At 45.6% G+C, this 16,702-nt stretch overlaps 1 protein-coding gene across 1 annotated transcript in view; it reads left to right on the forward strand.

Moving 5' to 3' along the window:
• Positions 1-16,702, forward strand: part of Csmd2 (CUB and Sushi multiple domains 2) — a 553,852-nt gene that overhangs the window by 509,641 nt on the left and 27,509 nt on the right. The window contains 3 exon segments of the mRNA XM_047516471.1: positions 2,006-2,179; positions 3,607-3,795; positions 12,790-12,963. Coding sequence (XP_047372427.1) covers positions 2,006-2,179; positions 3,607-3,795; positions 12,790-12,963 — 537 coding nt within the window.

Here is a 16,702-nt window from a genome sequence, read left to right on the forward strand (position 1 = left end):
GACCCACATTCCAAGCTCCTGCCTGTACCCTGGGGCACTAGCTAAATAAGTGACAAAAGCCGGCCTGGAATGAGAAACTGGGCTCAGAACTCAGACAAACAGAGCCCCCTGAATAAGTCTCTTTCCCATGGGGATAATGACCATGCCTGTCAAGGATGAAATGAGCTCATGCATATAAACCCCAACAACCCTTAGGTAATCCGATCATCCCGCTCTCTATTTTGCAGAGATGATAGAAGCCATCAGACAATAATCCCTTCTACTTCCTGCATCCCCACCCACACATCCATCCCGTCTGTGCCCATCCTTGCCCTCCTCACCCCCAGTAGCAAGAGGATCCCTCTCCCTGTCCAGGGCTGTCCCTCCACTGGACTCTGGGTCTCCTTCCCTCCTACCTCCTTGGTGTCTTAGCCTGTTTGGAACTCTCTCTCCTCGTTCCACTGCCCTCCCTTTCCGTTCCTCTCAGCCTGTACGGTCACATTCAGCCAACATTTCCTTGGCACCCAGTACTGCCAGGCACTGTACTGGGTGTTCTGCAGAGACAGAAATGGAATGTATCACAGTCTTGCCCTCAGGAAACTGAGGGCTGGGGGCCCAAGGGTGCAAACCTCTGTTAGTGCTGAGGCCTTAGCAGGCCCTCCCTGCCCCCTGGTGATGCCTGCCCCTTCTCCCTGCTGCAACCTGTGTTAGGTCTCAAGAAAAACAGTCCCAAAAGGAAGTGTGTCTATTGGGAGAGAGAAGGGCTTGTTTTAGGGAACTGGCTCCTGCCGCTATGGAGGCTGGCAAGCGCAGAATCTGCAGCACAGGCTGGAGACTTAGGGAGGCGTTGCTGTCCACAGCTGAAGGCAGCCTGCAGGCAGAACCCCTCTTCCTCCAGGAAAGTCAGACGTTTTCTATCCGGGTCACTGAGCGAGGGCCACTCACATTTGGCAGGTGATCCACTTTACTAGTCTCCTGATTTAAATGTTAACTCCCATCTGAAAAAATGCCTTCACAGAAAAATGGCGAATAATGCTTAAACACGCATCCGGGTACCACAGCCTGACCACGTTAACGCATGAAATTAACCATCACATGAATGTACTGCTTGAAAACGTTGCCTACTCAAATCGCTTCCGCCCCTTCCCACATGAGTAGCTGGGGCCACTCCATCTGAGTTATGCCCCCCCCCACTCCTCTGCTCCAGCCAGAAAGAACCTCCCAGTCCACAGGAGCTCCGGTCCTGGACCAAGATGCAGTCCTTGGAGTCCCGGTGCCCAGGAGCTACAGGATTGGAATCCAAAGCACGGCAGGCCAAGCTTTGAAGCAGACAGTGAGCCCGGGACCCAGGCAGCACCAGGCACTTGTGTGGGGGCACAGGAGATGGTGTCTGGTGGTAGCAGCTGCTCCTGCTCCTGTTGCTCCTTGGACAGAGCCTATGACCTGGGAATATGTGGAGGCAGAGAGCAAGAGGCAGGCACGACCTGGCAGGAGACACTTCCAGGTCACCAGTGATGGTTCTGGTGACTCGGTGGATGCTGTTCCATCTTCACCATCCTTGACCTTTCTGGGGTTCTAGCATGCCTTGCAGCTCTGCCCTTGGCCTCTGTGACACTGTCCCTTCCTCCTGGGCTGTGCTTGCTGCTCTCCTGACCACTCCTCAGCTTCCTTTGCAGGTTTTGTTGTCTACGTGCCCTTCAAAGGTGGTGTTCCCGTGGTTTTAATCCTCAGCACTGGGTTCATGGATTTTAACCTTGGGGAGGAGGTCATGACCCTTTGCCAGTCTGGCGAACATGATGGATCATCTCCCAACTGGCTGCACACACCCCACTCTTCGCAGGTCCTCACGGTGAATCTACGGCTCATGGAGCTTCTCCCCACTCTCACGCTGCCCCACTGATGTGGCAAAGCCCTACTCTCTGGAGTAGGACGGAGATCCAGTCCAAGGTCATGCCAGGGAGGAGAGGATGAATCTCGGGGAGTGTGGAACAGTAGGGGGCTTACCTGTCTTCTGCTTTGGTTGCAGCCATCACCTGTGGACACCCAGGCAATCCGGTCAACGGCCTCACTCAGGGCAGCCAGTTTAACCTGAACGATGTGGTCAAGTTTGTTTGCAACCCTGGCTATGTGGCTGAGGGGGCAGCTAAGTCCCAGTGCCTGGCCAGTGGGCAATGGAGTGACGTGCTGCCTACCTGCAGAAGTAAGTGTCCCTTCCTGTCCCCCTCTTCTTCTTACTACCTCTGCCCCAGGTGGTTCCATAGCCCAAGAGCAAAAGCCAGTCAATTCAGTCCTTATGTTATTCTGACTCAGGGAACACTTGGGACAGAAGAAGGGTCCTAAGTGAAGACTTAGGGCAACCCCTAGATAGAGCCATGTAAAACTTCATCATGGATAATATAAAGAAAGAGAGACTTGGTTTCGTTTTTTTTTTTTTTTTTCAAGTCTTCAGTTGTTTGCAATTTCATAGGACAAATAATTCTATAAAGCCCCAATTCTTTTGTAAGCAATCAGGTTTACTTTTCCTCATATAAACAAGAAATTTAGAAGTATTATCATTTCTGTAGCTGCTCAGTGAGGTCAAGAGCAACATCTTGGTCTTTCCTCAGGGCTGGAAAATAGCTGCTGTAGCTCCTTTGTAACCACATTTAATGGAGCCCTATTCTTGATGATTTCTTTTTAAACAACAGAGTTAAAATTAAAAATAACAGAGGGGTTTAAAGTTTGAGACAAACGGGTAGGGATGAAGTATAAGAGACACAGAGAGGAAACCAAAGACTCAAGAGGCAAATGGGACAGAGGATGTTCTTTGAACTATTTAGGAAGTAGCTTCTAAAGCTTTTAAAGGCTTTTTACAACAGTAAAGCACTGAAATCTCAGAGAGTCTCATCAGTAAGTACCTTATACTTAAAGACTTATCAAAGAGAAAAAAAAAAATACCTTCCCTGCTCACCTTATTTGGTGAGTATGAGACTCTGGTTAGATAATGAATGTGAAGGTGTTTTGAAAGCAAAAGCACACATTATAGGTTATGCATAATACTGTCATTATCCGAAAATCTCACCCTAATTTTAAGTAAAGCTTCTTTGGAAACACTTTAACATTTTAAAGGCAATTGTATCCCCAAGGGATTAGTGTCTCCCTGAAATACTCATAAAATTAATTGATGAGAAACCATTTCCTGAAGGGCCCAACCACTGTTCAAGTCTGTTCCAAAAGCATCAGACCCACAGTGGATGAGCTTTGCTGTGGGAGCCACACTGTATGAGGGCCCAGGCACAGGGAGTAAGAGGGTCGTGCCCCCAAGGGACACGGGTTAAAACCAGTCACGACCCACGCTGGAGAAGTCAGCAGGACAAGTTTCTGCAGGGGAGGGCCTCACTCCACAAGGAGGGGCGGGCTTCCCGCTGGACATGAAGGACAAATCCCTTGACCTGGTGACCAAGGCAGGGAGAATGCAGGGGCCTCAGGTCCAGCCCACCCTGCCAGGGGGATCAGCCTGGCTTCAGCCTCAAGACTTTGCCATTCTGGAAATCGATGACTGTTCAGACTTCTGTATTCTCATTTGCAAAGCTTGAGAAAATCTTCACATTTAATTTCCGGACTTTTAATTGACCCTTTTGATTACAGTCATCAACTGTACAGATCCTGGGCACCAAGAAAACAGCGTCCGTCAGGTCCATGCCAGTGGCCCGCACAGGTTCAGCTTCGGCACCACCGTGTCTTACCAGTGCAACCATGGCTTCTACCTCCTGGGCACCCCCGTGCTCAGCTGCCAGGGAGACGGCACCTGGGACCGCCCCCGCCCCCAGTGCCTCTGTAAGTAGGCGGGACTTGCTCAGAGTGACTGGTGGGGTGATCTAAGTCAAAGATGGGTCCTGTGTGTGTGTGTGTGTGTGTGTGTGTGTGTGTTACATCACTGTGACACTCACCCTGGCTGCTCCTCACATAGCAGGGCCCTTCCTGAGTCCCTGTTAGATCCATTGCCATACCAACTTCCTGGTTGTTCCCTTTCTTCTTAGTATTGCCAACAACCTCTGCAGCCTTCAAGGGTCCCTTTCTTCAGAAACAACTGCCTCATGGGACGCCATCTGCTCATTTTGGCCCTCCCTGGCTTTTCCAGACCGCTTTCCTTGGAAGGGCAGAGGCAGATGTTCCACAGAGGCAGGGCCTCCCTGGGTGTGGAGCTGGCTTTGCTGCTGAGTGAGCTCTGTGGTTTGGGGAGAGTCTCCTTCCCCCCCTGTCCCCAGCCTCGGCTCCTCATCCCTGGACATCCCGCTCATCTTCGCAGGGTTGCTAGAGAATTTAGTGAAGAAATCCACGAAAGTGCCCGTTGATGATAAATAGCAACTGCATTAATTAGTCTTAGAAAAAGTTATGGGGCCAACACGTCAGTAACAGAAACAAGGCCTGGGGGAGGCGCTCAGACCGCTGACCTCTGGCTGAGAGCCTCGGTCAGGAGTCCATATCGAGCAGCGCCTGGTCTCCTGCTCTCTCCTCTGGGTCCCCAGGGGAGCCCCAGGATGGCTCTCTCCATCTGCCCAGGAGTAGAGCTGAAGACTCGCTCCAGAGGCGCTGGAGCTGTTCCCCTCGGCAGTGCGCCTGTCCTGTACAGGTTGAAGCCCTGCAGGCCGGGCGACTTCATCTTCTGACACCCTTGCCCTGGGATGGTGGGAGCCAGGCACAGCTAGCTACCCACTGCGCATATTCCTCTTGGTTGAGGACCCCAACCTGGCTGTCGAACTAGACCAACAAGTCATTTGGGGTTTTAAATGCACGTCCACCCGCGTATAGTGGTGCCAGCAGAGATTTAGAGCCCCCGGTGGTTTCAAGCTCTTCTGTCTTCTAGTAAAAATAAATCTTTATCATGATAAAATGGCCTTATCTAAATTAACATTTTGCCCCCAGGGTTTTTTGTCTCTAATGTTAATATTGATAAATATCAATATTTATAACTGCCTCCTTTGCTTTGTATTTATATACCTTTGTCATTTTTCTTTTAACCATTTTTATGCAAAAAGAAACCATAATTGTCACCAGTTAAGTCTACCTGACCATTTTTCCTTTCAGTTGGAGGGTTTGATCTGTTTGCATTGTTTTTCTTTAGTGAAATATAATTCACTCTTTTTAAAATGATGTCAACTTGAAATAAAAATATAGAGAGATAACTCTCCCAGTCAAGGATTTATCTGGGAACAAAAGACAAGAAGTAGAATGGCAGTTTGGGACACACACAGAGACCACAGTGTCCAGAAGTGTCACAACAAGCACGACCAAACTCTCGGGTCTATCAAGGGGAGAAGGGGGATTGGAAAATAAAGATTCACAGACACAGATTTTGAAGATGAAGCTGGGATCAGGTGGAGCTCTGCTCTCTGATGGAGATGCAGATCTAAAGAGTTCCACCAGCAATCTTTATTTATGTATGTCTCATTATCAGGTTAAAGACTATGCAGGCATTATTCTATGTATTCAGGAAAGTTACAGAAACTAGGACATCTATGTAACTTTTCCACAGTAGCAATCCACAGTTGCAAATGCAATGTTAGGAGCTTTGTGTAGCTGTCAAGAAAGTCCATTGTTAAAAGTTACTGTAAAGTGGGCAGGAAACTGAGAAGTGGAGCTGGTGAAACGTTGTGGTTGTCTAGCCCCTGCCAGGGGCTGTGTGCCTGAGATCAGGTCAGAGCTGATAGGGCTCTTGCACAGAGCCTCCTCATGCAGGGCATTGCCACAGCAGCTAGGCATCCTGTGCCCTTGCACAGGAACTTTCCCAGATGCTGGGCATGCCACAGCCATGAGGTCATCAGAGACCCCCAATCTTAGTCACAGCTCACCCATCCTCTGTCACCACTCTCCACACAGAGGATGCATGATTTGTTCTGAAAGTTCATTGGCACTGTCAGTGACTTCCGAGGGCTGGCAAGTTGACTAGGGAGCGTCAGGAATTGCTGGGAAGGACTGGTAATCTTGAAGTTATGGTTCAGCCCTTGCAGTTTGAAATGGGGCTGGTAATACCATTTTTCAAACGGTCATGTTCTCCTCATGACCTCTTAACTCCATCTTAGTTGAGTATGACATAATGGCCCCGTTTTGTATAATCAACTCTAACATATACACATTCAGTAATTTTGACATTCGCAGAGTTGTATGACCATCATCACTATCTAATTCCAGAACATTTCATCACCCCAGAAGGAAACTCTTTAGCTTCCAAACCCCAACTCCCACCACCATCCTGTCCCCTGTTAATCACTAACCTACTTTGTGTCTCTACAAATTTGCCTACTATAGACACTTCAAGTAAATACAATTATGCGTGTGGTTTTTTGTGTCAGGAATCTAGCATTTAGTGTACTTTTCAAAGTCCCTCCATGTCTTAGCATATATCAGTATTTCATTCCTTTTTATGACCAAATACTATTCCCTTGTATGGATATACCACATTTTGTTTATGCTTCCTCAGGCGATAGCACTGCTATTATGGCATTGGCTATTGTGAAGAAGACTACTATGAGCATTTGTGTACAGGGTTCCTGGTGTGACCACATGTTGACAGTCCTCCTGGGTATATACCCAGGAGGAAAATTGCTGAGTCATACAGTAACTCTATGTTTAATTTTTTGAGGAACTACCAAACTTTTCCAAAGTGGCTGCACCGTTTACATTCCTACAAGCCCCGTGTGAGGGTTCCAGTTTCTTTGCATCCTCGCCTGAGCTTGTAATTGTCTGTCCTCTTACATCATAAGCCATCCCAGTGGGTGTGAAGCAATCTCTCCCCGGGGTCTTGATCTGCATTTCTCTAATGACTAATGATGCTGAGTATCTTCCTTTGTGCCTTTTGGCCGTCTGTACATCTTCCTTAAAGAAATGTCAATTCAAGTCCTTTGTCCATTTTTAATTGGGTTGTTTGTCTTTGTGCTATTGAATTGAAACAGGTCTTTATGTGCTCTTATCAGATACATGATTTGCTCATATTTTCTCCCTTTCTGTGGGTTTGTCTTTTTACTTTCTTGAGAGAGTCCTCTCTGATGTATGAACGTTTTTAATTTTAATGAAGTTCAGTTTATCTCTTTTTTTTCTTTTGATCCCTGGTAACCCCCCAGTGAAAACCTTTCACCGATGGTTCATAATTATTATGACACTGTTTTGAGGATCAACTGCACTTCTACATCTAGAAGATCCAAGTACTGTGATTAGGGTTGTGACATATTGTAGAGGACTTTACATCCCTCCACGTCGAGCTCGACGGTGAAAATTCTCTGATCCTTCCGGGGGAAGGAAAACTACTTTAATTGGTATGAATGTGCAGGGACCAAAGAAAATGCATGATCCAGGTCTGTTTCTCAGGTGCAGAGCTGTGGGAGACAGTGGAGGGCGGTGTCTGGAGAGTAGGACTCCCATTCTTAGGGGACAGGAACAGAGAAGGGGTCCTTTTGGCTGTGGGACTTGGCATAGCCCATTTAACTACTAATTGCTAATTTATATTTTCAGTTTTTGCTTAATTACAATGTTATGGTTTTTTCGATCCCCTGTTAAATGTGTATTCTGTGCAACTCAAGAAAGTCTATTATTATTAGGCTTGCTAAGTACCTATCTTGTCTATTTTCATATACACATTATAATTTAATTTGCAGTTAGCAGTGAGAGAGTCAAGGAAATGACCCAAAAGATCTCATTTGGATACCAGCCTGAATATTTAAAACATTTTTTTCCAGCACAAGAGATAGGACTCAGGGTCTCATGCATGCTAAGTAAGTACTTTACTGCTGAGCTACATCCCTGGTCCTCTTTATATTTTTTATTTTGAGACAAAGTCTCACTAAACTGCTGAGGCTAGCCTTGAACTTGTGATCCTCCTGACTGAGCCTCCTGAGTAGCTAGGATTACATGTGCGCATACCCTGCCCAGCTTAAAAACATTTTTTGAAAACTTTGTTTTGACACATTGAGAAATGTAGCAATGGATATTCACATTCTTTGTTCTCTGCCTCCTTGATTTTAATGCAAATATACTCTCAACATAAGTTGTTTCTCTCATTATCATACATCCTTTTCTTCTTTTTCTTGGCCACAACAGCCAAATGGTATTGTCCTTATTTTATCTTTTGTCACAAATGTTATTATTAAATTCTTCATCCATTAAAATGACAAACAACAGAAAGGGAACCGAACAATAGAATATATTCTTCTGGTTTTACAGATACCCAGGTAACTTAGATCAAGTCAGTGCCAAAAAAATAAACAAAAATAAAAATTCAGGCATTGCATATGCTTTTTCAGAGATGATTAGATATTCCCACAATACAACACTTTCCTCAAATCTTCCTAAGGAAAGTTTTAAAGCCAAATAAAAACATCTTTTTCAAAAAAAGAAAGGAAGAAAAGCATCCAGGTACTATTCAGAAATCATGAGGTCTAGCTGACATAAAGTATGTAGGTGCATATGCCAATAAACATGAACAAAATGTTCTTATTGGTATCATTCATGAGAGCCCAAAGCTAAAAACAGTTCAACTGTTCATAAGAAATGAATAAACAAAATGTGGCATGTGGCATATTCATGCAATGATGTGTCAGCCAGCCTTAAAGATGACCCTAAAGTTCCCTGACTCCTTCATGTATCCTCTTTTTTTTTTTTTTTTTTGCAGTGCTGGGGATTGAACCCAGGCCCTTATGCTCACAAGGCAAGCCCTCTACCAACTGAGCTATATCCCCAGCCCACCTTCATGTATCCTCTTATACCATGCCAAGGGTGGTCGTGGGACCAACATGGTGGAAGTGGTGGTGCCTGGCTTCCAAAGCTAGGTTGTAAAAGACGTTGCCACTTCTGCCATGTACTCTTGGATAGGTCAAGCTTTGAAAGGGCACCTGGCATCCTGGGTACCTCCTCCTGAGGGATCCTGAGCCAGAACCACCCTCAAATTTCTGACCCTCAAAGACTGTGAGCAATAGCAAATATTTATTGCTGTCTAACTTTTAGGGTAACTTGTTATACCATAATAAATAACTAATACAAATGGTGCACTAAATAGCTTGGGTCAGCAAACTTTGGCCCAAGGGCCAAATCCAACCTATGATCTGTTTTTTTATGACCCTGGGCTTATAATGGTTTTCACATTTTAAAGCATTTTTAAAAGGAAGAAGAAAAATAAGCAACAGAGACCCTATATGCCCCTCCAAGGTTAAAATATTTACTCTCTGGCCCCTAGAGAAAGCTTACCGAGCCCTGCTCCGTTGCCATGATAATGAATGAGCCACAGCATACACATAGCTGCTTCTCACAAGCAGGATGTCGAGGGGGCAAAGTCAAATACAAAATACATACCCAGTGATTCCATTTAATAAAATTCAGTCCGTGCACAAAATTTGCAGAAGCAAGTAAAACTAATGAATGGTGTACAAAGTCAAGATGGTGGTTTACTCTGGGGAGGTGGGGAGGGCAGCAATAGGTATAGAGTACAGTAGCTTCGGAGGTGCTAGCAGTGTTCTGCTTCTTGATCCGGGTATAATGAGTGTGTTCATTAATGAGTGTAATTAATGTGTTCACTTTGTGACAATCCATTAAGCTGTGCACTGGTGATTATTGTATTTTTCTGTATGTATGTTGTATTTCCATTAAGGAGAATATATTTGAAAAACTATTAGAGAGTTTAAATTGGACAATTTAGGGAAGTGCAAAAATCACTAATAAATAATCATAGAAGCATTTAAATGAAAATTGGAGACTCCATTGCTTTCAGAAGAAGAGAATCAGTTGGTTGCATTAAAATAGAATTGCAGAAGAGAGTCCATTAGCATGCATAAGCATGTGGCCCCTGCAGTCAAACTGGTTCCCAAAGCGGATTCTCTCATTGAATAGGTCTGTGACCTTGGGTAACTTACAAGTCCTTGCCATTTCTCATTCTCTTTATCAGTAAGATGGAGATAAAAATGGTGCCCACCTAATAGGGTTATCTCCAAAAAAATAGCAAAATCCTTGAAACTCACTGAATTAATGATCAATTCTCTGTAACAAACGATCTTGAAACTCAGTACCAGCTGTTCCTATTTTCTCACAATGTTATAGGTCATAAATTTAGGTAGGGCTTAGCTGGTGTATTAGTCTGGGTTCTTCAGTGAAATAGGACCAGCAGGAAGATAGATAGATAGATAGATAGATAGATAGATAGATAGATAGATGATAGATAGATAGACAGATGATTGATTGATAGGAAGTCATTTACCATATGGAATTGGTTCACATAATTATAGAGGCTGGAAGGTTCCAACATCTCCATTCAGCAAGCTGGAGACCCCAAAGGGTCAATGTTGTAAGTTCCAAGTCTAAGTCTGAAGGTGGGAGAAACTGATGTTCCACCCAGAAGACAGCCAGGCAGACAGAGAGAATTTTCTTACTCTACCTTTTTGTTCTATTTAAGTCTTCAAAGGATTAAATGGGGCCCACTGCCACTGGGAGGGAATTCTGCTTTATTCAGTCTGCCTGTTCAAGTGTTCATATTATCCAAAAACACCCTCAAAGATACACCTAGAATAATGTTGGACCAAACATCTGGGTACCCTGTAACCTAGTCAAGTTGACACATAAAATCAACCCTCAGAGCCCCTTTGTACTGGCTGGGGCTGAGGAGGAAGCTGTTCCCTATGTGTCTCTCCATGTGTCTGCTCTCTCCACCTGATGCATTGTCTTCTTTACCACAAGGTTGTATTACTGGGACAAAGGAGGAAGTTATCAGATCTCTGAAGACCAGAGTTCAGAATTCCCAAACCTCATTCCACCACAGTCTGTCAGTCAAAGCAGCACAAGTCCAGCCCAGATTAAAGGGAAAGGAAAGTAATGACAATGTTCCATAGTTAGTCCTCTATCACCACAGTCCATAGCATTGATTTGTGCAGTACACAACTCCTTACCCTCAAGACCTCCAACATCATATTTATTATGTTTCAGTTATCTATTGTGTAACAAATCACCCCAAAACATAGCTGCTTAATGCCACAATCATTTTATTGCTATGATTGACAATTTGAGCAGGGTTTGGTGGAGACAGCTCATCTCCACTCCACATGTTATTGGCTGTTGTGACTCCACAGAGCCTAGAAGATCCAAGATGGCCTCACTCACCTGTCAGGGATCATGGAGATGGCTGCAATCTGGGACATTATAATTGTTCTCTACCTGGTCCCTCTCTCCACATGATTTCTTCTCATTCAATAGTCTATGCCAGATTTCCATACGTGGTGGGACTAGCATTCCAAAACATGAAGGTAGAAGCTGCTACCCACTGAGACTACAACTGGCCCAAGGTCACCTTCATCACTTTCCGTTCTTCGAGGCAGATCACAAACACAGCATATATCCAAAGAGAGGGGAAACAGGCTCCAGCCCATGATAAGAGGAATTGTTAGTGATAGTCTTTGCAAATAACCTACCACAAGCACTTAGAAACATGTTGGACACACTTTAAGACCACAATGAGAAGTGAAGGTACCTAAGACCTATTCATGGTCAGCATGCCCTGTCAAAATTTTATCATCAGGGGCAGCATCCGTCCAACCCCGATTTTATCCCTGGGTTGCCTGTCCTGATCAGCATCCATGTCAAGCACTATGCCCTTCTTGGATACAAGTTATGACCACAAGGATCTCCCGCCAGGCCCCAAAATTTAGTCAAAGTCATTATCATTTCTTCTGAAACTACTGCAACAGCCCTTCTTTCATGCCCCACCCTGGATTTTTCTCCACCAGCAACCAGAATAATCAATCATATTAAATGTAAACTGGATCATATCTTTCCATAGTTTCCTATCATGCTTCCAATAAAATCTAAATTCTGTGCCGTGGCCTGGTTCCCAGGAGGGACCCCTCCACCCATCCATCTTCTACTCTTCTCCTGCCCATTCTATTCCAGCATCCCTGACTTTCTAGCTGTTTCTCAAGACACCAAGCTCCTTCTTTACTCTGGGCCTTTGCACCTTGCCTCCTCAGCTTACTTGGCGGGCCCTTCCCTTCATTCGAGTCACCTCACTGGAAAAGAGTACCTTCGCCTCACCCCGAACACCTTTTTCCCCTTTGCAACTTTATTTTTCTCCCTAACATACCCTGGAATTACCTATTCATTTTCTTATTTTCAGTGTCTCTTTCCCACTAGACTATAAGATCCATGAGTGCATGGTCTTTGTCCCCAAAACACACAGAACAGTACCTAGCACATAACAGATGCACAGAGGATGTGTTGAGTGAATGAGGAGGACAGAGGGAGGGCCTAGTCCCGGGAGTGGCGGATCACCCTGCCCTAGCCGGGGCACCTCAGCTCTGGTGTCCTGTTCCTACCACCACCTTTCCCAGTTAGACCTTGGTGTTTCAGGAAAGGAAACTTGCAAAGTAAAAGGACCAATTCAGTGACAGTTGATGAGACAACTGTAAGATGCAGTTGGAAAAGGACTGTAACTGGCCCTCATTCTGGAACCATGGTCAGTGAAGAGGATCCCAGAAGGGTGGCTCTCTTAGTTTACCTTACATTCCTGTGTGAACCATCTTTCGTCCCAGACACACCTTGACGTCCTGTGACTGGGAAATAGGCACAGAGTCAAGAAAGGGTCAAGAAAGAGAACAAACTAATGTTATTGCACACTACCACCTGCTGAGCAGGCTTTGTTCTTTACCATGGGGATCTGGGCACTGCAGGGAGGTGGGCGCCTTTTTCTGCAGGTGCCCAGGGATTGTGCCAGCAGGAAGCTTGCTGCCAACGATACCAAGGGTTTCTCTTCTTCCCTGCCTCCTCTACAAGAGGTGCTCAGCTGTTTGCTCTTCCCCACAGTGGTGTCCTGTGGCCATCCGGGCTCCCCGCCTCATTCCCAAATGTCTGGAGACAGCTATATCGTGGGGGCAGTCGTGCGCTACAGCTGCACTGGCAAGCGGACTCTGGTGGGAAACGCCACGCGCATGTGCGGGCTGGATGGACACTGGACTGGCTCCCTCCCCCACTGCTCAGGTACGGAGCATGGCACCGGAAGGGGTCCTGTGGAACGCTGGCTGGTGGGAGGTGGACTAGGCTCACACAGTGTGAGCGTGACGGATGGGTGGGAACCTGCCCTCCTCTCCCAGGTGGAGAGAACAGCTGGAGAGACTTTAGCCCCGGATGGTCCGAGTCCAAGACATCCCTGGTCAGTTCTGGCCACGCCCATACAGTCAAGAGATTGCAAAATTAGGAAGCGGCAACTTTGTGAGGCCACACTCCTTTCCAGACACTTGGTTCCATGAGCTCCTGAGAACAGTCCACAACTCCCTGGCCATCCCATACCAGATCCAAACCCCTCTTGTGGGGTTTTGTTTGTTTGGTTGGTTGGTTTTTGTTTTGTTTGTTTTGTTTTGTACCAGGGATAATTGAACCCAGAGGCCCTTAACCACTGAGCCACATCCCCAGCCCTTTTTACTTTTTATCTTGAGACAGGGTCTCCCTAAGTTGCTGAGACTGGCTTTGAACTTGAGATTCTCCTGCCTCAGCCCCCTAAGTTGCTGGGATTGCAGGCAGCGCCACAGCATTGAGCATGTCAGTATTCTGATTTCTTCCCTGTATCAGACTCCCTAGCTTGCTTCTCCTTCTTTCTTCTGTGCTGACTGCCTCGTGGGGTGGCCTTCCTCCCTGCTGCCCCCAGGTACAGTCCCCAGACTTCTCTTACTAATTAATTTTACTGCTAATCTCTATAAGGACACTGACTTGCTATCAAAATAGGAAATATAGGGAACTGTCAAAGCTCCCACATTCATATTCTCCAAACCAGAAATTCATCTGTAATGTCATATAACAAACCAAAATATTTGAAAATGAATTAATTATATCATCCATAACAGAAACCGCCAGGCTAAAAAATTAGCACCCACAGCTGCATTGTCTTTGAGGCAAGCCTGCCCGGCCTGAGGAAGGGATCCCGTTTGAAACACCCTCAAGAGGACTCAAGGTTCCTCAGGCGCTTACCTTGGCATTGAGTTAACCCCAACCCTTCCCATGCCAGATCCCTTCTAGAGGTGAAGATCCCAGCCTCCTAATAGAGAAGCTTTCTCCCTGTAAGATATACAACTGTTCTTGCAGTTTGAGATTTCCAGATAAGCCTGTCTACCAAAATTTAAGACTCTCTCAGAACCAGATATTCATTAGGTCTCCCCAGGAAGGAGAGACCCTAAACCACTGTTTCAAAGAGCTATTGGCTTCCAAGTGTTATGGCAAGATTGCAATAAATCACCGAGTCAATCTTAAAGCAGGAGATGGAAACATCTTTATTCCCAGCTGGTGGGCCAAGGGGCAGACTGCAAGTCTACACCCTTCGATCCCCTTCAGGGGTTAGAGTACACCTTTTATACCACAAGTAAAGCATGTCAGTACATTAACCGTAAGTGGCTGTTGCTATGGTTTAAAACCATAAACAAACATCATGAGATCTAAAATCATTAGCAGAAGGGGAAGTGGGTCAAAACAACCCTAGCTGAGTACAAGTTAAAGAATGGTTACTAACATCTAGACAAACACTCTCTGACAGGGTACTTTGCCCAAGAAAAATGGGACCCAAAAGAGAACAATTCTACATTGTATAAGAATTGTCATTTTGTGTTGCCTAACGCATCAGGCTAAGCAACTGTTGATGGGTACAGAGGTGGGGGTTTTCCCATGGGAAAGGCATTTCCTACATGACATAGAGTCTCAGGGTAAAATGGAGTCTATTTGGTCTTTGCTCATATAGCCTGGCCTATAACACAAGGACAGTCCCAGACTTATGGCCACCAGGACTTTGGACCCTCTCCCCTGTTGATCTAATTAGAGCGTTAATGATCACCTAACTAGTGAACTAGGAAGGACTACAGCAGAACCACAAGGACTCCATCCAGTCCCTCTTATTTTTCTTCACATAAAGCTCCTCCCTCCAGGACACTGTGCTAATGACCTTCTTCAAGTCTACTTGATCTATTTTTTGGATCTTTATTCTTCATGTAAAAGGAAGTACAGAGTCGGGGAGAAAGAAACCAGAAGAACGGGTCAGGCACCTCCTGCACCTTAGCATGTGGAACTCAACCACACGGTGGCTCCCCGGCCACAGCAGAGCATTGAGAATTTCTTCTATTCCAAACTCCAATTCCCTTCTCTCGAGCCGTGTTAACGGAAGCTGGAAAATGACCTACTGGGACTACTGCAGAAACAATTCTTGTCTGGGGTAGAGAACTATGTAGAAAACCTTCAAAACACAAATTTTGACCCTGAGATTTCATTGTCCTGTGACCCCTTGAGTGCTTATCCTGCATGTGGAGAGAGTTTTCCTTGGAAACATCAAAACTCAAAATAAGCAGACCCATTGGGGACATGAAAAAGTAAGAAGTGAGAAAGCAACCTTCAAGGACATGGACACCATTCATCAGGGACACACGTTCAGCTGTTTAATCCCTGATCCTGAATATTCTGAAGAGTAGTTAGTGTCTTACTGCCCTGTATCCAGCAAAGATGGCAGACACTTAGGAGAAACCAACCACAGGCTGAGCCTTGTGGAGACCTCCAAGGGCAGAATGAGGAGGGAGTCTGTAAATGGTAAACCTGGGGATGAGTAAGTCTCAGTGCCTTAGATGAGGAACTGAGAGAGAAGAACAATCAGGAAGCAGCTCTAGCTAGCTACGCTCCAGTGAGCCACGCAGAGCCAGTTCCTCCTTCCCAGAGTTTGCAGACGTCATCTTTTGCAACAAATCTCTTTCTACTCCCTAAAAATAAACATTCAAAACTTCCTGGTGTTGGCTCAGTGGTGGAGCACTTGCCTAGCATGTGTGAGGCACTGGGTTTGATTCTCAGCACCTCATGTAAATAAATAAATAAATAAAATAAAGATCTATCAACATCTAAAAATTATTCTGTTAAAAAAAATTCGGGTCAATTTTTTGAGCCTCATCCTGTGCACTCCATGGACCTCAATGATATTTAACAAAATCTGGGTCTTAAGTCATACACCCCTGGGCCACACTAACCTGTAGAGATTTTAGGAATCTGAGACTCACTTGGGAAGCTCATTGCCCAACTATTCAGTATCACTAAGCTTGCCAATAGACTCCTCAGTGGATTGTTGTCTGTTTATCTGGTTCAGTGATGCAATATTCTGGCCAAAATTCCCTTATTGCATTGAAATAGAAGACCCCCAACACTGCAGTTGGGTCATTCTGTCAAAACAAGTCCCTAGGCCTGCAGAGCTCTACCCTCAGCCTATTTACCAGGGCTGGTTACAGTTGGGATCAGCTAGCCAGCTGAAGACCCTCCCACAGACCCAGAATTGTCTGTTGCATGAGTTATATTTGAGAAAACTCCACAAGAAAATCCAGTCAAATGTGACAGGGGCCCTCATTTTTCAAATGTTTGAGCTCCCTTCTTGGTAAGGGCATGTGGGGTTAAAATCACATTCTCACAGTCTGCAACTAGAAAAGGAAATAATTCCAAGACTCAGAAGGCAGAAGCGCCATATAGGGTCAGTAGTGGGATATACAGGAATGGCATCTTTTTGACTCCAACAGACTAACTGTGGATGTCCAGTGGTAACATCTGAGCACCCACATATGTGGGTTCATGAGGAGACAGATACCACATCAGTGGGAAACGATTCTCTCATGCAGTGGCTATTTATGCCATCATCTTCCTCCTCCTCCTCCTCAGGCTTACTTGGCCCAGCCTGACCTGATTGATGGTGTCTCCTGTTCGTCTCTGTTTA

The sequence above is a fragment of the Sciurus carolinensis genome, chromosome 1 (genome assembly GCF_902686445.1).
Source record: "Sciurus carolinensis chromosome 1, mSciCar1.2, whole genome shotgun sequence".
Taxonomy (NCBI): domain Eukaryota; kingdom Metazoa; phylum Chordata; class Mammalia; order Rodentia; family Sciuridae; genus Sciurus; species Sciurus carolinensis.